Source organism: Dermochelys coriacea, chromosome 2 (assembly GCF_009764565.3).
Source record: "Dermochelys coriacea isolate rDerCor1 chromosome 2, rDerCor1.pri.v4, whole genome shotgun sequence".
Lineage (NCBI taxonomy): Eukaryota > Metazoa > Chordata > Testudines > Dermochelyidae > Dermochelys > Dermochelys coriacea.
The window spans coordinates 172,010,681-172,032,263 of NC_050069.1; the positions used below are offsets into that span (position 1 = coordinate 172,010,681).

At 38.3% G+C, this 21,583-nt stretch overlaps 1 protein-coding gene across 8 annotated transcripts in view; it reads left to right on the forward strand.

Annotated features, from left to right (window-relative positions):
* Positions 1–21,583, forward strand: part of EZH2 (enhancer of zeste 2 polycomb repressive complex 2 subunit) — an 85,135-nt gene that overhangs the window by 28,783 nt on the left and 34,769 nt on the right. For 5 of the 8 annotated variants that reach the window (XM_043508676.1, XM_043508678.1, XM_038391922.2 and 2 more), the window contains 5 exons: positions 9,618–9,741; positions 11,005–11,133; positions 15,853–15,969; positions 18,212–18,332; positions 19,340–19,483. In XM_043508676.1, coding sequence (XP_043364611.1) covers positions 9,618–9,741; positions 11,005–11,133; positions 15,853–15,969; positions 18,212–18,332; positions 19,340–19,483 — 635 coding nt within the window. Of the gene's footprint in view, positions 1–9,242; positions 9,251–9,617; positions 9,742–11,004; positions 11,134–15,852; positions 15,970–18,211; positions 18,333–19,339; positions 19,484–21,583 lie in introns of all 8 variants that reach the window. The other 3 variants (XM_038391921.2, XM_038391924.2, XM_043508681.1) reach the window with 2 other exon arrangements.

Sequence of the window (21,583 nt, forward strand, 5' to 3'; positions counted from 1 at the left end):
ATCAAGTGGAGTTGTCAAGCTATGATAATGAGAAAAAATTGTTACTTTACAGGCAGAGTTGGAGGCAAGAGCTTTTAATTGTAAATCTGAACTTTATAAATGTTCCAGATTTTTAGTACCTACAATATTATAATAATTTTTAAATCATCAGGTTTGTGGGTAGGTTTTAATTTGATGGTGAAAGGAGATTTTTAAAAACTTTATTGTAAACTGAGGTCCTTTATAGAAAATTGTTGTTCTTGTTATCTTACATAGTATGGTCTAGTGAAACAGTATTATGTATTTGTTCCCACCTTTTTTTAATGTGGCTAAGTCAACAAGGATTGAATTTGCTGTGATGTGACTGTGTTAATGATGAGGGGTGTGTGTGTATATAAATAAAGTATATTAATCTTCTGAGTTTTATATATCGGAGCTAGGGATTTTAGGAGGCAGTTGGGTTTGGTGTCTGAAATACACAGGTTGGCTGAACTTCGGGCTTTTTTCCCTATGAAAATGGGGTGCACTATAACATGCAGATAAGGATGAAAGAAAGCTGACATTTTATTTTTCTTTAAAATAAAAAAATCAAGTTTTTAAATAATACAAATAAGGTTTTGCTATACCGATAGAACTGTAGCTGTTGAGGCCCAGAATCAACAGCCTGTCTCCTTCCTAAGCCCCAGAATGATACACAAACGAGGATAAGATATGCATTTGGTTGTCGTAAGGGTGTGATGTGTAGGTGTGATCAGAGGCTGCTGACTAAATCAGGCCCCATTCAGAATTTATGGGGGAGGAGTGCAGGAAGTGGGGTGGTGGTGCCCATCTTATAACTTTTAGCCCACTGGTTAAAACACTAACCTGGCATGTGGGAGACCCAGGTCCAATTCCCTTCTCTCTGTCAGTGCTGGGAGAGAATTTGAACAGGGCTCTCCCAACTCTCAGTAGAGTGCTCTAACCACTGAGCTATGAGAGACGCTGATGTATCGCTTCCTTATTCTCTCTTTGTTAAAGCTATTCCATTGTGGATAAATAATCAGAGTCATTGGAGCAGTTGGACTGGACGTGTGTGTGTGTGTGCGTGTGTGTGTGTGTGGTGGGGGGGGAGGGTGGTGGTACCCTAACCACTGTACTGCAGTCATGCGCTCGCTCGCTCTCTCTCTCACCTAATGACTGTATATGTGTCCACAGAGGAATAGTCATTGGACCTGAGAGAGAGAGAGAGAGAGCGTGTGTGTGTGTGTCCCCTTTTAAATTCAGTGTACAAAGTAAAAATAGTTGTTCAGAAAACTCAGCAACTGTTTTTGGAAGATATTTTTAAATAGGGATTGACTTATACAAATACTAGTTAGCCATCGCTGGCCAACTGTTCTTGGTGATAATTAGATTTTAAGTAGTACACAGCAACAAAATAGTCTATTTTAGAAATTGTAAACTGCAGTCTTTGTAAAGTATAAATATTGTTGCAAAATATAAAATGTAAAAGACGGGGAGGATACTTTAAGGTTATTTTTATTGGAAAGACTGATGTTTTTGAAAGTTTCTCTTTTCTTTGCTAAAGAATAAATTTTGGTAGTCTTACTGAGCCTATTTTGTAACACAGGAGTTTCAGGAAGCACAATATCAACTTTTCTTCATACTTGTCAAAAATTTAAGCTTATAGTTTTTCAAGTGAAAATCCAAAAGACCAAATTCTGCCCTCCATATTTCAGTGAAAACCGTGTGTGTGTGTGTGTGTGTGTGTGTGTGTGTGTGTGTGTGAATAAGAACTATGTACAAATATTTTAAAGACTGAACTTGGCCCAAAACAAGGATTTTTTTTTTTATGGGCAAAGTGCAGGGAAGAGAAGATTAAATCTACTGAAAAGATAAATGTTCTGTAGATGTTTTGGGCTACAGCAGTTTTCATTTACAACTTCTCTTTGGAAAACTGAGAGTTAAAGGATTAAAAGTATTGGTTAGGATAATAGAGGTATTACTACACCAGTGCTGTTTAACAAATTTTGTGACATGCTATAGACAACCTTTTATGTACAATGAATTAGAAGTGTGGATTAAGAGTAATGTATTGTGCATTAGTATGTTTTGCATGCATGATATTTACATAACTGAAAATGTAATGTTCATATAAGTTTCTAATATTTACGTCGTAAAACATATTGCAACTATGCCCCATCTTGTACTCTCAGGCCAGAGTTTAATTTCTCTTTATTAGTTATTCTGATGGGGAGATTCCCAGTCCCCCTTTTTGCCACTTTAGGGGAGTTTTATGTATCACCTTTAATTGGATTGGTATCCAAGAGACAGTCATCTTTAAATCAAGCATCCTCTCCAACCAGTTTAGTCGTGATAGTTTGCCATATGCTTGTGCATCCTTGATGGATGGTTCCACTGTGGTTGAGAAAAATAGGAGAGGATTTTTAAACAGGGCTATCTTTTTTTTTTTTTTTTTTTGTCTTTTTTTTTCTTCCTTTCAGCAGCAAAATGGTATGAAATTGAACTGCTTTTCTGCATTCACTGCCTCCCATTGTGAATGGAACATGTATCATGTGTCAGCATGCCACTCGTATCAGATGTATTAATTGGCTAAGAAAATTAGTTCTAATTTACCTCCTTGGCTGCTGTAAGTAAATAGAGCCCTGCTTAAAATTAATAATAATTGGTCTCTCGCTCATTTTAGAGTGTAGGGAGGTTATATTAACTTCATTATGAAACATTAAGCAAAACTTGTGACAAATTAGGGCAAGGTTTGAAACAAAAATGCACAGTTCACATGTTCAACACTTGCCATTTTAAAATTAATAGATGGGTGACAGATCATGTTAAAAAGATACATTCAGTTTAAAAATCACTTCTATTTGAATGTTTTTACTTATTGTAATTAAAAATAAAATTACTATAAATGAATGAGAAATTTTTTTGTTCATTGTTTTTACTTGTGTATTTGATAGCAATCTACAAATCACTTTCATTGTCTCCCTGTATAGTCGGTCGAGGCCCAGTCCTGTGCACATTTTATATACGTAACTTTACTGTCTGAGTAAAGCTACTTGTGTGTTTCCAGGATTGGGCCTTTAATTAGTTTCCCCTCTCTGTGTAGGTTTTTCACACAGGAACAGAAGTTAGAAAGATAGGAAAAGAAAAATGATTGTAAAACCACAGGAATTGGCCGGTGGTTGCGAGGGTTGCATCAGTATAACTAAAATATTTTGAATGCCACACCTTAAGTAAACTTCTACAACTTTGTGTGTGTATTCTCCTGTAAGCCAGGTTTAAACCAAAGTGAATGTACACACGCAAAGTTGTAGAAGTTTAATTAAGTCTGCTTAATCTCTTGCCTTTAATTAAACCACTGCAATTTCTGTAGTCAGGCCCTGAAATGATTTCTAATTTTATATTTAAAATTGAGTAGTTGTGACAATGTGTCGCTTTAATGCACTAGCTTTTCAATTTTGTAGTCGTGGATGCAAGTCCAGTTGTTCTTTGCATGTCCTCTGTATATTTCCATTAATAGGATGCACTGACCAGATGCAGCTTACACAGTGGAATTCTAACTAGCAGTGCCCATTGGAGTGTTTACCCTCCCCCACTTCTCTCACCATTCCTGAACATTGTTAGGGCGAGGTTATAAAAGAGGCAGGGTACTCTGTCTGCCTCAGTTCCTTCCTGCTGCAACCGGCTGTCAGTTCAGGAACAAACTTCAGGCCTTCCTCCTGGAGCCTTTTCTTCAGTGCCTTCTGAATAGTTTTAGCATAAGCTTTTAGGATATAAAAATATATAGTTATTTTTAGGTAGTGTTAATTTGTTTACATTTACATATATATTTAATGAAGTGTTAGATTCGACCCTTTAGTTTTGAGAGAACATCCGAATATTAAGAGGTTGGGATTTAACAAATGTAGTGTCCATTAGTGTTCTTGACATCCAGTGTGCATACTAGCTGCCTGGTGTGTGTCGAAGCATGATAGTCTCTGTCAGGGTGTTCAAGATACTTCACTTTTATTCTAAGCAAAGATGCTGTGACAGAAGAAACTGCAGGCTACAGTAGTGTAGGAGGCATTGGCAGCCTCCAGAACTGATACTTCACTAGGATCCAAGAGATTCCACAAACTGGCTTCAGTCTCTAATACCTCAAGAAGCAGCAAAAATTTCTGGAGAACTTACCAGCTTCAGTTCCATACTCTACAAAAGTTATGAGACATGATCCAACATTTACTGGATCCAAGCCTAAAAGCCGAAGTCCCCTTACTACTGTCCGTCTCTGTATCCAGAGCCAGTCCATGAGAGAAGTTCTTCAGAGCTGTGAGTTCCAGTGCCAGCTAAGAAACCAGTGACGAGAAAGGACTCTGTTACAAGCACCAAGAGATGTTCTGTGTGCACTCCAGATGATGATATGAAAATATGCTAATAAGTGTGAATATAATGTAACTGGAATATGCTTCAGAAAGGTCTCTTGTAAGATATCATTACAAAGCTCATAATCTACTGTGTGTGTTCATCCTATTTGTATAAATATATCATTCTTTTATCTGAAACTCGAAATATGAAATATAACTCTGAGGTCCTATTGTAATTATGTGAAGTGTGGGCCATTAATGGTGGCTTGGAATCGTGATGACTCCATTAACCAGGCCAATTGGTTGTAAATGGCTCTGGTTACTTGCAAGTCTTTCTGTATACCTGTGTGCTGGCAAGGGGAAATCTTACTGTGACATGTGATCATGTCACCTGAACTGGAATCCATCTTTAACCTGGTGCTTTTCCATTTAGAAGGAGGGGTGGGAACCCAGAGAGGGACAAAGGATTCCCACCTTGTGCAAAAGATATACAAGGGGGTGGAACAGAACACAGGATGCTGCAGTCATGAGAAATCCCCTAGCTACCACCTGAGCTGGAACAAGGGCTGTACTAGGGGAAAGGATTGGGCCCAGACTAGGAAGACATCCAATCTGTGAAAGAAGCTTATTGAAACATCTCTGAGGGTGAGATTTTTATCTGTATTCAGTTTTCTACAGTATTGGGCTTAGTCTTGTGTGTTTTATTTTGCTTGGGGTAATTTACTTTGTTCTGTCTGTGATTATTTGGAACCACTTAAATCCTACTTTTTGTGTTTAATAAAATCACTTTTTACTTATTAATTAACCCAGAGTAAGTATTAATACCTGGGGGAGGAGGGCAAACAGCTGTGCATATCTCTCTACCAGTGTTACAGAGGGCGAACACTTTGAGTTTACTCTGTATAAGCTTTATAACGGATTTATTTGGGGTTTGGACCCCACTGGGAGCTGGGTATCTGAGTGCTGGAGACAGGAGCACTTCTTAAGCTGTTTTCAGTTAAGCCTGCGGCTTGTGGGGGATGTGGTTCAGACTTGGATCTGTGTTTGAAGCAGGCAAACGTGTCTGGCTCAAGCAAGGCAAGGTAGTGAAGTCCCAAGCTCGCAGGGAAAACGGGCTCAGAGGTAGTCTAGGTGGCAGTCCCAAAGGGATTTCTGTGATCCAACCCATCACACTGTACTTTCAGATCTGACCATTTGGATCCTAAAACTCCTGAACTGAAGACTAAGCATGAGGAGGCAGATTCTCAGATACAGAAAGAGGGAGCTGAGTACTGGTTCCAAATGGGCTTGCCAACAGTCTGTTACAGGGATTGCACAAATCTACCACATGGATCTGCATCTTCATGTCTCGGGTCTGGCAGCATCAGATAAACACTTATTCAGAGTAACAATGATAACTCTGGTCATGCATGCTTGATTGATAGTCCACCACTGACAAAAAGAAGAGGTAGAAGACGTATGAATTTCTCTACCTCTTCCGTTACCCAAGATCCTTTCAGGATTTCTGAATAAGTACTTTCACCATTTTCTGTCCTGCAGCTGAAATCACTTATACGCCTTTACAGTTGGGATCGTAAACAAGTTTGAATTTGCAACCGGACTTTGAATCTGAACTAATCCCATGTCATAAGGAGAAGTATACTTCCAAAGAAGGGTATGGAGGGTCTTTATCCTAAATTCTATTGCATGGATCCAAATATGGACTTCTAGCTGGACTGGCAAGTCTGTCGATGGGTGAGATGGTCATGCTGGCCCTTCCCTGGACACCATAGAGAGCTTGAGCATCCCTTTGATATAAAGAAACTTTCCTACCTAAGATTTGAGAGAGAGTGCAAGCATCCGATCCAGTTTCTTGATTAGTCTATAGGTAAAAAACAGTGCCTACTATCTTACTGGACACTCTCTTTTAAAGAAAGAGGAACTGATGATAGCTGAACGAAGTTATGAAACAGATAATGAATTGGAGAATTAGACACCCTCAGATGTTACTGAGGGGGGATTACAACTTCTTTTTCCCCTCAGAGGATGCAGTTCTCTTCACAAGCTAATTTACAGGATGGCCATGACTCTAGGGATTTCCTTTTATCTATTGAGGAGACTTCTCACCCCCCATATATGACCACCTGGGTTCATTCTCTAGAAACAGAACTATACTTCCTCTTTGATAGACTTTCTCATTCAGCAAAATCAATCTGGTCTTCACTTGCCTCAGCACAGTCTATATATATAATGAGAGAGAGAGAGAGAAACTTGTCCTTCAAAAAGGCTTTTCAATGTTCTGTACACATCCAGCCCCAAACTCTCTTTATTGGTGGAAGCCAATAAACCACAAATATAACCTCAGATTTGACATGAGGACAGAGAGGTGTTTAACAGTTCCCACCTTAGCTTTTCCTACCGCAACTGGAGATTGCATGTGCCATTTTTATGGCACCAGCAATCAGTAACTTTGGACAGGTGATTTTTAGAGACAGTACACAATGGATAATGCACTTCAGTTTGTGACTGTTCCGAATTCCTCCTTCCCCTTTTCATGAGAACATGTTGAAATTAGGGTTCCCTCTCTTTTTACAAGCAGATATGCTACAAAGGAAGTTCTGAGCAGTTTTGGGGAAAATGGTTTTATTCAAGCTATTTTCTAATTCTAAAAAAAAAACAAAACATGAAGGTCCCTATTGGCCATCAGTATGCTGAATTCATTTATGAATACTTTTTTGATTCCATATGGTGTCCATAAAATATTATTTCTATATCTCTGTAAGATCATCCCACCACATTTTGTATTGTAAGGAGATCACTTCTAATATAAAATCCTCCTTTTTGGTCTTTCTACCACCCCAAGAGTTTTTATGAAATGCTTTCTGGTAGTTGTGGCAAATTTAAAGAGGCAATGGATTTTTGTCTTGCCTAATCTAGACAATTTTCTGATCAAAACTCCATCCAGAAAAAGATAGCTGGATCCCAGATATGCTCCCTCTTTGAGAGACTACGACACAGAATAAACTGAGAAAAGTCATTGCAACATCCATGCAATACTTTCTGTTTATAGGAGCCACATTGGACTCAAAACTTAGGCAGAGCATTCCTTTCAGAGAAAAGATTTGTAAACATATGGTCAGCCATCACCATTCTGCATCATTCTCCATAGCAGATGATCATTTTTCTCAAGCTGATAGGGGGTTGTAATTTCTGCCATGTGCATAAAGTCTTATTCCTGTTCAAGAAAGAGGTCTTTACAATACTGGTTGGCAAAGAATTGTAAATCCAACTTAAACAGTATATTTGAAAAGGAAATCCAAGCTGTGGTGGACTCACTGTAACAGTGTTATGAAAGTAGTGTTCTTCAGTCTTCTGACAGTCAATTATAGTCACTATAGATGCACCCAATCTAGACTGGAGAGCTCATTTAGAGAGTCTGATGCTTTGGGATCATTGGACTCCCATGGGAAAAAAACGTTATCTCTGTGTGTTTTTTGGTCTTTCTCCAACAATGTACCCAGGCATACATTTTTGCTTAACACATCTACAACATTTCAGATTAATGTATTTCCTTCTCCATACCCTGCATAGTAATAGATGTCATAATGAACATAATAGATTTTTATGTAAATAAGTATTTCAGGTTTCTTGAGACTTTATATATGACTAGTCTTTAGATATAAATGAAGGAGAAGTCATTCTGAGATTTATTAGACTTTAGCTTTCTAGTTGTTTCTTATGAGATTGTCCTAAAGTCCCTCTGAACTCTTCATGTTCTGTCTATACTGGGAAACTGAACAGTTGCCAAAAACAGTTCTTTGACTCCTGAAAACTTTTTTATTAGTGTAACCTGGACAAAACTGTTTTCAGTACTGTTTCAGGAAGTGTAGCAAAGTTCTACAAACAGCACAGGCACTAAAACCGTCTGTCTCTAGATTAAGGAAGACAGTACTGCATCGGTTACTCGGGCCATGTCTTCACTAGAAATGCTGTAGCTCTTCAGTGTAGATGCTAATTAAAGCACCGGGATCTCCCGTCACTGTAATTAGTCTACTTCCCCGAGAGGTGCTACCTAGGTCGCCAAACAAATTCTTCCGTTGATCTAATGTTGTCAATGCTGGTTGATTTTTCACATCTCTGAGTGACGTCGCTGGGTCACCCTAACTTTTTAGTGTAGCCCTGGTCTTTAGTTTACATGTAGAAGTTTATCTTCACAACCACAAAAGCTAGAAATGATTCTGCAGAAGTTGCTGACACTTGCCCAAGAGCTTCCTACATTCGCCGATCCACTGTATTTTTTTCAGCTATGCTAGCCAGAGTGGTTATTGTGAATATAAAGCACTGTTGAAAGTTAAAATACTTCAGATAAAATAGAGCAGGCTACAGTGGTTCATTTCTTTCATATAGGCAAGTCTTGAGAGAATGGCTTTGTTTTAGGAGTTCTAGCATTGTTGGCAGCCAGGAAGTGCAACGTACTTTAAATGGTGACAGCTATTTAAAGTATTTGGCATTGTTATGAGACCATTACTAGGTATATTGGCAAAATGTGCAGTTTTTTTAATGCAAAGCACACATGAATCTCAGATTTTTTTCATTGTCTGGTTGTTAATATTTGTGTGAAAAAGTTTGTAAATAAATCGTATACATTTCCTTTCCTGGATTTGGGACCAAGTTTATCTAAATACCATAGTAAAGGAAGCTTGGAGAATTTTTTTGTCTATCTTGTGAATTTATTCGGTTTTAAACTTACCTCCCTAATACTTGTTTACACAATAGTACTTCTATAGTTAAAACATTTTGCAATGGTACTGCTGAATAGTAACTAGTTTAAATATCTTCTTCTGGTTTCCCATATTTCTGGTGACATTCACAGTAATGTGGATTCCAGTTTGAGACTCAAATACGAACTATAACTAGAAAGTTTAACTTCCCAATACTTCACAGTGTGAAGTGTTTCTCAGCATCTGAACTTTTTCATTGGCTTCCTGCGTAAGGGCTTGATCCTGCAACGTGCTGAACGGCCTGGCAGTTAAGCATGTGCTTAACTGTAAGCCCGAGAGTAACCCCATTGACTTCCAGTGCAATTGCTCCCATGCTTAAAATTAAAAATACACTTAACTGCTTTGCTGGATTAGGGCCAGACTGTTCAGCACCTTACAGGATCAAGTCCTGGAAGGTTAACTGTTTTCTGTAAATGTCTGATTTTTCTTTACCCTATTGTCCGTCTATCTGCTCAGTCACTGTAAAATGATCTATAAGACACTATCCTATCTATAGTGGCTAGATCAGTGAATCTTAACATAATATTGTTGATTACAGGATAATCATGGGGCAGACCGGAAAGAAATCTGAAAAGGGACCAGTTTGTTGGCGGAAGCGTGTAAAATCAGAATACATGCGACTGAGGCAGCTGAAGAGGTTCCGCCGGGCAGATGAAGTTAAGGTATGTCACCTGTAGCTCCTTCATGAAGATCTTATGTGGTAGGCATTGATAGGTAGGAATGGATTTTCTTCTGAAATATAAGTTTAGAATGGAAATCTTGCACTTAACAAAATATATTTTATGTATGTATTTGTTGGAAAATATGATTTTTTTTTTCTGAAGGAGAAGATATAAATACTCATTTTTTTTAAATAAAAGGTGTTGCACATCCCAATTAACATTAAGTGCCAAAAATTGTGTTAATGTCTAATTAGAATTATGAATTTTTAGGCAGGCATTTACACAATACATTCAGTTACAGATTTAATTCAGTCAGGATATATCAAAGATCAATATTCATTTATGCTTGAAAAATCCTTGCAGTTTTTAGGGGAATTGGTTCTGTGGAGAATGGCCATATTCTCCCTGTCCTGCAGCACCATCATGAAACACTAGATCTCCAAACATTCAGAAATGGCGTGCATGTAGGAGGAGGAAGGAGGGATAGTACAGTTAATCTCAGTACCTCTCCACAGACAATATTGAGTTAGTTCAGAGCTTTTCCACCACATCCCTTCCACTCCATTTTTGTTTAATTCCTTTAATGTAGGGGGGAAAACAGTAGAGATGGGCTGGTGTTTTTATTTCCACATTCCCGTAATTCAGAAATGACTGACTATACTTTCTCACCTTTAAAAAAATAAAACCATATCATGGCTGAGATCAAGCCTGAGTAACTTAAAATTGAGTTATTGAGAACGGAAGTATTAGATCATGAAGTACAGTGTTGGTAATATAGGCTGTGTGTAAAAATTATAATCTTTACAATAAAACGTGGCACTAGGATCCTTAAGTCTGTTTGCCTTTTATATCATATGCATTAATGCCAAGGATTTTTGTGACTTTATATATAAATCAATCCATCTGGAAATGATGAAAGGATGTTTTTCTTTGATTTGTATTGTTTAATCATGAAAATACAGGACCCCTCTTTTTGCCAGTGAACATGGCTACTTTAAAGAAAAATAACTGTTCCATAATTCTGTATTTAAATATTTAAGAGGAAAAATACTTTTCAAAACAGGTAGAAATGCTGACAATTATTTTCTAGTAAAATTTGTGTTCATTTTATGTATTATGGTGCTGCTTAAGTGCAGTTAGTGTTTTCAAAGATGTATGCTTTGTTAATAAAATAGACCTGATAGTACTTGAAGAGGTTATTAAATTAAATTTGACTCCTTTCTTAATTTGCTTGCAACAGTCACAATTCTCTTTCACTCTTAGAGTATGTTTAATTCTAATCGTCAGAAGATACTGGAAAGAACAGAAATCTTAAATCAAGAATGGAAACAACGTAGGATACAGCCTGTACACATCATGACTTCTGTGAGCTCATTGCGTGGGACCAGGGAGGTTGGTTAACGTGTCGTGGTAATTCTAGTTACAAAGTTGTCAGCACATTTTGGTTTTACTGGTGAAAAATCAGCTGGCAGATCATGTGTTAGCCACTAATGTTCTCTTTTCATATGAAGCCCTAGCACCTTTCTAGGAATTATTGATTATTACTCCTATCAGATGCTTACTAAGAAGAAATCAATAAAATACTACTTAAGATCCAAATGTGCACAAAATTAAGACTTTTTGCTGCAGAAAATGCTTAGGTCACACATTGCCATCCTTTAATCAGGCCTTGTCTCATGGGAACTTGGAGTCTGATCTAGCTGCCACTAAAGTCAGTGGAAAAACTTCTGTTGCCTTAAATGGCAGCTGGATCAGGCCCTCACTTCATGCATGAAAATAGTGAACAGATTAGTTTGCGTGGGCCTCGCTTATACTAGAAAAGTTACACTGGCTTAACTAAGTAGGTTGAAAATGGATGTAGTTTAAATTGGGGAAAGTAACTGAAATACTTTCCTCGTGGATTATATTTTCTAAATGGGCAACCTACCCTAAATTCTCAATTACCGAGGGACAATCTTCACTCATTGATTGATATATGTGCGTTCCATAACCAACTCTCTCTCTAATTTTTTGTGAGTGATGTACCCGAATACTTGGATGCTAATATCTAAACTGTATTCTTAAATTTACTCACCAAATTTGGGATACTGCTGATTGTACACTATATGTATCTTATGACTTTAAAAACAAACTTTGTATTTGTGGATAATTTAAACGGTATACCCATACATACAGACACTCTTTTCTCAACCTGTGTAGTATATAATTTTAAAGTTAGCTTTAATAAAATTTTTAAATCTGTTCTTAAACTGGTGCCAAACCCTAATGTCAGCACACTTAAACTAGTTTAGCTTCCGGTGGTAGACTGACTTTTTGATGTGAAATGATCTGATGACAAGGAAAGTGTTTTCCTACTTGTCAGATTGAGAAGGGCTTGCCATAAACAAAATGAATTTAATTGACAAATCTTCTGCATTTTGGGAGGGTGATGACTTTTTATTAAGGTGCAAAAAAGTAACAGAAAATCTGAAATTTTTAAAAGGGAGCTTTTATACAATTAGTACTTTTAGCCATAAATATATGTATCTTCCGTTTTGTCGTTTTTGAAACTATTTCCAGCCCATGTGTCTTAGTGTTCCTTCTACTCCTCTCTTATGAAAGTAGTCCTGCAAGCAAAAATAGAAAACAGATGATTGGCTCCAGTCCTACAAAACAATGCACACAGGCAAAGCCACACTGAAGTCAGTGGGGCTCCATATTTGCATGGGCTACACTCACATACATACAGGATCAGAGCTTTTGACAGTAGTTTTAACAAATGCTGAAAACAAAAATTGTTAGGTAAAGGTCATGCATCAATTTTTCAGTTCTTTGGAGGAAAAGGACCAAATTTCACCTTCAGAGTTATGATTTGAATATATCAGATTTTGACTTGCTAGCTTGAATTGCCTTCCTGATGAAAGGGGAATTTTATGTTAATTTCCTGTCTGAATCAGTGAATTGATTATTGCATTCTAATCCAGTTTGTCTCATAAAGGACTCTCAGAAGAACTCTACTTTCAGTGCTTGATTTAAAAATTGTCATAATTTATAATAGGAGGATTAAGACAGGAAAATAGTATCTGAATCCTTTTAACAAATTTGAATATTTATTTTAGTCTCAAATACATTGGCTGGAGACTTGATATCTTGTGTGCAGTTTTCATGACGGTAACACACTTTGTGTGGGTTGCAAGTATCATAGGTGACACTCTGTTTCTGTAGAGCCACAGACCTTGGTTTTCAGTCGCCTCCAGTGACTAGACTACTGAGTGGCATTGTCCAGAGCCATTCCCACGAATATAATTTCCTTATTTAATGATTATTGAACTGAGTTCAAAAGCAGGCAGAGTATCACACAGGATCATAAAGGGAATTTAAAATATTGACTTTGTTCTTAACTTTGCATATACATAATGTTGCCTTGAGATTTTTATTTTTTCATTTTTTGTAAAGGACAAAATCATTTTTATAACTTCACATACTTTCTAGACTTAAATTATGGCATGAAAAAATTGCTAGAGAGCTACTAGTCAAAGAACTAAATCTAAATCAAATTTTAAAGACACCAACTAGCCAGAGACTAATACAACAGATAGTCTTCCAAGTTAAGGTGTCTTTGGAAATTTGAAGCCTACCTTGCTGGCTTTTGGAAGGAAGAAAGCTTTCTGTCTCCCCTTCCTCTAATCTTCCTCGGTATTCTGATGGGAATAGAAGTCCACTACTGTACCCTGCAGCAGCATAAAGACTTCTGAAAAACATTTGGTGAAACTGATCAGTGTCTTGTTAATTTCACATTGCTTCTGTCAAAGCAGTACAGGAACAAAGGTACTGTAGCTGTCTGTCTGCATACCCAGGTGGAGTAGTTTGCCCACTGTAACATTCTCTTAATGTGTTTAGTATGAATAAAGTTGTGAAGTCAAATACCCAAGAGCTGGGGAAATGCCAGAAGTAAATTTTTCCATACAAGTTTCATTCGGTTCCTTTTTTGCATAAGCATTATGATGCAGTCTTTTCTTACATGATCCCATACTTTTTTTTTCCAGAACCCCTGCCTCATTCAGTGAACGGGGAAGACTTGCTCTGAGGATGAATCGAGGTTGTGTAGTGAAGGAGAAGGCTGTTGTCTGTAGGATCTGTCTCACTTATTGCAGAAGTTGCAAGGTGTATACTGACAGAGATAGGGATGTGCAAGAGGAGAGAGGATGGTTACATGGTTCAAGCAGTTGAATGTTGCTCTGAATTCTGTCCCTGCCTGTGCTGCAAAGTTCCTATGTGGTGCCACATTTTCTGGAAACCCAGCTTGAGATTCTGGGGTTTGATTTGCAGAAGTGCTGAGCACTTGCAGCTGCAACTGAAGTCAATTGGTTTTTTTAACATTTTAGAGAGAGAGAGAGAGAAAGAGAGAGAGAAAATATAGTGATGAGTGCTGTAGAAAAGCCTATGAGGAAATTAATAATGCTGTTTTCAGAGCAACGTTTGAATAGTGTGTAGTAAATAAGGCATGGGGCCTCACATTAAACAATGAAGATAAAATGAACTATTGCGTAGTTATCCATTTAAGGAGAATGGTCCTTCCTATGCACTGAATATGGCAGGTATCCTGTGGAAAAAATATATGATTGTGTAAGAAAAGACGGTATCAGAATACATGTGTACAAGAGCACTGAATTAAGATTTTATGGACAAACTTAATTCTGTCATTTCCTAACTCTTGACTGCTTGACTTTGTAACCTTAATATTATTTTTAAACATAGTTATTTTGTGTGTGATTTTATATAATTTGGGGTCTTTTATGTATTGTTCATGTCATACAGTGACCTAACGGAATCTCTTCCCTCCCATCCTTGCTGAACGTCAGCTTATGGCTCCAAACCAAGGAGGTGTTAGAGCTTCTCAATGAAAGTTTAAAAAAAGTAGCATTGAACATGGGCACAACAATGTGTTTTTTCCCTAAATGCGCTCTGAGAAATGGCTGAATTGTTTGAGCTGAAACTAAAAAAAACCCAAAAGAAAACAATAACTACTCTTCAGCCAAGCAGATACCTGGCATGAAAAAATTCAGCCTGAATGGTTAAAGTTTGGTAAAATTTTATAAGCAACTCTAACTAAGATTCCCAAAGGGGAAGTGTTGAGCAGCCTTAAGTATAGGCACTGTTACCACCTCTGCCTATAATTGGGAAGGTTATCTTTGCAAGTATAAGGGCTTAGAAACTTTAAAAATAGAACCTACAGAAATTGGTTGTGTAGGTGACCCCAGTTATAAGAGCTAGTGAATTTTTCAGGCGCTGGGTTAGAATGTTTATGTATTACTCTAGGACTAACCACATTTTATGAATTGTCCAAATGTTTCAGTTTTTAAAACCATTTCTCATTTCACATTTTGAATGTTCTGTCCTCTCTCACCTTTTTGTGATTTCTCTTCCTTCCTGTTCTTGGTCTGCAAAAAAGTGCATTGTAAAATAATTCAAATTGAAAGCACTGTTTGACAACTCAGAGTTCAGCATTAGAGTAAATTTTACTTTACTGTTGTCCTGCACACAGTATACATGGTCAAAGGTTTTGGGATAGGATAGGAATATAGTGGAGGTCAAGACTTACAGACAAGTTGAAGTAAAAATTTGTTGAAGTAGCCTTTCTGGTATTAAAGGATCACCATATCAACATTTCTAAAAAGAAATTATTTCTTGATCTCAGCGGTGCATTAATGTGAAGCTTGGAGAAATCTTCTTTGTCTCCCAGACATCTAGTTAATACACTATAAACACCAGATAAGACAATTTATCATCAAGTACTAAATCTGTTTTAGATAACAGAAAAACATCATTGCATTTGGTTAAGTAGGCTGAGTGTAATGGTACATGAGAGCCTGGATATCATTGTATGTGATAGTAAAAAAAGAACACCATGCTATGGAAACTATTAACAAATATTCTGCAAACAAAATAACTTGTCTCTCTTGCTTATTAAACCTATTCCTAATGCTACCGCCTAAAAATTGATATATTTTTCCAAAGGCAGACTTACTTAATTCTGATGTGGTTTAAATTTGATACATTGAAACATCCTTTTGTATTTTGTTATCAAAATTGCTACCAGGAGAGAAGTGTAATTTCTACCTCTCATTTCAGTGCTCTGTTACCAGTGACTTAGATTTTCCAAAACAAATCATCCCACTCAAGACTCTGAATGCTGTTGCTTCAGTGCCCATAATGTATTCTTGGTCTCCCCTTCAGCAAAATTTTATGGTAAGTTTCAGGTTAACTGCACCTGTATTCCTGCATCTGTGGTCCACTCCAGGAATGCCACTCGGGTCTGCCCTTTCTCCCACTCCCTTCTGACAGGGTTTTTATGACTACGTAGACCTGCCATCCATTGTGATATCTCCAGCAAGCCAGTGTGGTTAAAGGCCAGCTCCTGCACTGCTTTCTTTCAGAGGACGATTGATAGTGGTTTTTCCCAGTGACCATACAGCTTTTCTAAGCAAGCGCATTTATTCATAGGGCAAGGGCATTACAGAGAAAACAGAGATTTAAATCCACATTAAACATACCAGAAACCACCCATCTTCCATATAGGGAGTCTGATAGGCCAACATTCCTTCTAACTCATTAGCCAGGGTTGGGGCCTCCCTTTGGACAGAGAGTGATGTCCATCTGCTGAATCAAAATGAAGGCCATGAGCCAGTCCAAGCTCATCCTTTTTATATCAGAAGCCTTTTCTCTCTCTCCCAGTTGCTGGCAAACCCAGTCTGATCCTGAATATGCAAACTACCTGAAGGGTTGGAACTTCTCTGGAGTTGGTTAGTCTCAGTGACTCACCGTATTTTCATTCCTGGAGGAGCTGTGTTAACACATTATACAACAATTATACATAAACCAGTCATACATTTAATACAGTTGTCTCCAAAGATGCTGTCTGGAGTTGCAAAATCTGTTAAAGTAAGTTTAAAAAGCAGAATCTGTATGCATTTGGGGAGATAAATTACAGTTTTTAAGTGGAAACCAATAAACTAGTATATCCAAAAGAATAGAAATCTATTCCATTTGTTTTAATATTCAGATCTGTATAAAATAACTGAAATATTTTTCTACACTGCTTCACATCAGTTTTCTTTTCTTGCTCTACCAATTGCCTCTTTCATTTTTTACCAGTTACTTCATAAATTTGAAAAACTTGTGAAGAAAAGGTTTAATATTAAAAAGGTGACTGGATGGCAGGTTTTTGTGAGCAGACAAAAGTTTTAGTACTGATTCATTTTTAGAAAGAGGACATTTTAAAGATATTTGTGATTTACACTTGGTGAGTGTTAATGCTCAATTCAAGAGAGACAGTAATAGCACTGGCCATAGATGTAACCTTTCCCACCTAAATCTTCTAGAGTTACATAACGTGGTATTGCAAAGTTAAGGATACTCCAGTCCTTGGCCTCACCAGAATAGAAATCCTGATTATGTACAATGGCTTTGTATTTAGGACAGATGTTAGTTAAGGTCTAGATTTTGATCTAAGTCAGATTTGAACTAAGTTTTTAGAAATTAGGACTAATGCCTTATGTGTCCAGAAGGAAGTCGTAATGAATTATTGATTATTCTTGCATAATCTACTGTTGGTCTCCATTAAGTGATGTTAATTCTTTGAGATCCAGGATTTATTGTGTCATCTGACTACTTATATTATGAACAGACATTTAAATTACTTAGGAAACTGCACTGTTGACACTGTACACAACTATTTACATATAATCAGTCATCCTTTTTCATGTTAGTTTAGTGCACTGAAGGCAACCATTTTTATTTAGAATAAAACAATACAAAATATACAAATTACAGTATGTGCATCAAGCTGACTGATCTTATTATTAGAAGTGATTTTAACCCAGATAAAATCAGCAGCTAATCCACAAGAAAACTCAACCCACAACTAAATGTTTTTCTCAACAAAAACGAAACATCAACCCTCTATCCCTGAAAGCCAGAATTAAGTTATACCCATCATATTTAAATTAGATAATTGTAAAGGCATTATTATCAACAAATACTTAATCCATTTTAGACAACAGGTTATCTGTTAACATAATGAATATCCTGTTTAGGATAAGGGCTTGTCTACATGGAGGTAAATTGACCAGAATAGTAATTCCACTATAGAAATTCATCAATAACTGCTCGTGTGAGTCTTCTATTCCAGAAGAAAGTGACTTTATTTCAAAAAAGAAAAGGAGTACTTGTGGCACCTTAGAGACTAACAATAAATTTGTTAGTCTCTAAGGTGCCACAAGTACTCCTTTTCTTTTTTGCGAATACAGACTAACACGGCTGCTACTCTGAAACCTGACTTTATTTCAGAATGATTGTGATTATATGGAATGCCACATCTCATTGCCGGTTTGGGGCAGTGGCACTTCTGAAATGGGGGATTCATAAAAATTTTTTCTTGTTCTCCCTGAGAGAATATCTTTGCTTTTATTGTATTCCACATTACTTTTAGGTAGAGGATGAAACGGTTTTACATAACATTCCTTACATGGGAGATGAAGTGCTTGACCAGGATGGAACCTTTATTGAAGAACTGATCAAGAACTATGATGGAAAAGTACATGGAGACAGAGGTGAGTCCAACACACCATGTATGTCTGTCATTTCTTCCCGCTTAAACGTGATTAACACCTGCTTATGTAGCAGTCAGTTTTTATTATATATTTTTATTTATAAGTTAAATATCAAAACTGAAGTATGATTCCTGAGGACTTACTATTTACTAATACTAATTACTGTTTAGTATTCTCCATCATCCCCCTATGCCATGTCAAATAGTGAGTATAACAATCATACTTAGCTTTTGTACATGGATTAATATTAATGCATTTGTTTGAAAATATAAACTAAATCCTCACACCAGTCGTGAGAGTGAAATAGTGAGGTTAACTTGGTTGCCCAGAGCATGCTGTTAATCATTGTAATAGCTGGGTTTGATATTAGATAAGTGGTAAAACATTTCAAGGAGAATCCAAACATCATCCTGTCCCTTTTGACAAGACTTCTGAATTGTAGGGCACAATGGCATAACCAGATTGAGCCAGGAGATGGGGAGTAACACTCTTTGGCATTTCACTTGCCTTTACTGTGTATGAATGAATTCCTCTGGGATGCTTCCTAGGTGGGTGGTGTGGATGATTAGGGAGAGGATAGCAGCAAACTACCAACCACTTCTCTCCTCGTTGCCAGTATGGCACAAAGTGACCAGTACCCCAGCCAGCCCCAGTCCCCTTTATCTTGTAGGAAGTGTGATATTACTAGAGCTTTATTTTTCTGTTCCTATTTGCTGGTAGAAGGATTTATATTCCCTCTCTTGGCCAACATAGAGGGATTTGGTAAAAATCCCTCAAAATTAACAAATAAGAAATTGTTGATTCTCATTCATCCTCCTGCTCAGCCCCTCCTGTCTTGTACTGAATTTACGGATTGTAATGTGCTCTGAGCACAGGATCTGATAACTAAATATGTAGCCATAGTTTTTCATTTAAAAAAAAAAACTGAAATATGGGGTAGAAATAAATACTTCGTATGCACTTCCCTTGTGTTTTTTTGCTTTACTTCCAATCTTGCTGAATTTCAGAATGCGGATTTATCAATGATGAGATATTTGTAGAGCTGGTAAATGCACTTGGTCAATATAGTGATGATGATGAAGATGATGATGGAGATGACAATCCTGATGAGCAAGATGAAAAACAGAAAGATCGAGAAGGCAACAGAATGGGTATGTCAATCCAGTAGATTTGAAAAACCTTTATTATTGTAGCAGTTTTTCCTGTATTTATTTGCTCAATAAATGGAAGATGTTCAGATTTATATTTGTTTGTACTCAGTGAAGTTAACATTATTTCTTCTAGTGATTGCACATGTCTGTTCCACTTCAGCTGTGTGCATGTTTAGTGCACTGTTGAAAACTTTTCCCTCAGTGGTATGCACTGAGGCAGCATATGTGCATTCTGCTGCCTCGTGCCACTGTGCTGCCCCTGATTCTGCTCAGTTCCTTCACTGCTCATGATGGTTGTTGGAGCGTGTTGTCTTACTATTGCAGGTTTTTCTTAAATTGTCTATTTTGTATATAGTTGGTTCTGGTTTTAACCATAGTTCTAGTGTTAGGTTCTTCTAGTCATAAGTAGGGCTTTACCAATTTCACAGCTGTGGAAAAACATGTCACGGACCGTGAAATCAGCCCTCCCTTGTGGAATATGATCTCCCCTGCTGCTGGGAGCCTGGGGCTCCGAGCTGTTAGTCCAGCCACACTGGGAAGGAACAGGAGTTGTCCTTCCCTTGCATGGCTGCTCTTGGTAGTGAGATCAGTTCCACCTCTAGAGGCAGCACAGAAATGAGGGTGATACACCCTCACTTCTGCGCTGAAGCAGCCCAGGAGATGGTCTCCGGGCTTCTGTCTCCTCCTGTCCCATTCCTTCCCCCCTCCCCCAGGGGCAGTCCCTCAGCTCTGCAGGAACATGCAGGCCGCTTTGGGGGGAGTTGCGCAGAGCCTGGTAGGGAGCCTGCCAACCCCGCTCTCTTTCCCTCATACCCATTCCCAAGCACCAGCGGGATCCAGGCAGCTCCCATTACCCATGTACCTCATTATACAGTGCCATCCAGAGGGAAGCTGTTGATGATCTGTCCGATACAGTCTTCTTTGGGTTTCAGACACTGATCCCTGGCCAAATAGAAGTGACTACTTGCCCACCCCGATTTGGTCAGAGGAAACTGATTTATCTTTGGAGGTTGGCTTACACATGTTGTAGTGGATCATGTGCCTCACCATTCCCTTCTGAGTGGTTACCACCTCTGGCACCCACCAGAGGCTCCATCTTGGCCAGCTAATTGAGGCTGAAAGAAACTGGGCTCCTGGCCTTTACCAGTGACAGTTCTGGCACACTTGGGGGTTTCTTCTTGCCTCCAGCTCATCTCCTTACCCTCCCTATTCTACTTCATCTAGAACAGTGGTCTCCAAACTTTTTTTGATTGCACGCCCCCCAGGAAAAAAAATTTGACACAGGCATGCTGCCAATAAGTGGAAGAGCTGCCGCAGGCGCACTCCTCCTGCCATCGCAGAATCAAAGGTAGAAGAGCTGCCGCAGGCGTGCCAGCGATGCTCCTCCTGCCGCGCACCCCCTGGGCACATCCATCCTTGGGTTCATCCTCTTCATCACCTGTGGAGCAAGTGCTTCCTTGCCTTCCCTGATGATTGAGTCCATCAGGACCTTTTAAAGAGAGTGACTTATGCTTTGGATATCCAGATGGAAGTTGTTAGAGAGAGGTCTCAGGCTGATTGACATTTTAGCTGCCGTAGGACCTGCTCAGATGGTGCTTCCATTTAATTAAGCTATTCTGGAGATGGCCAAAGTGCTCTGATAGACTCCATCTTCCTTTTCCACACAGCAAAAGGCTGAGGTGCAGGTATTATGTCCTCTCACAGGTGTTGAACATTGATTCACTCCCTTCCCTCTGGCATCAGTGGTGGTTTCAGCTGCCATTTGGAGACTGCCAGACATCTACCCCAAAACAAATGACGCAAAACTACTTGATTTCATTGGCAGAAAATTTTATTGAACAGCTGGCTTGCAGCTCAGGATTGCTAATCAGTAGGCATTGCTATGATTTCTACCTCTGAGACAATATCTGAAAGTTTAAGGACAGATTGTCAGAGGACAAGATGCAAAAGTTCCTCTCTATGTTGGACGAGAGTAAGTTGGTGTCCAGGACCTCACTTCAGTAGGGTTTGGATGCTGCTGATTCTGCAGCCAGAGCCACGGCAGTGGCTGTTTCAATGCACAGATGTTAGTGGCTCCAGTCATCATGTCTTCCTCAAGAG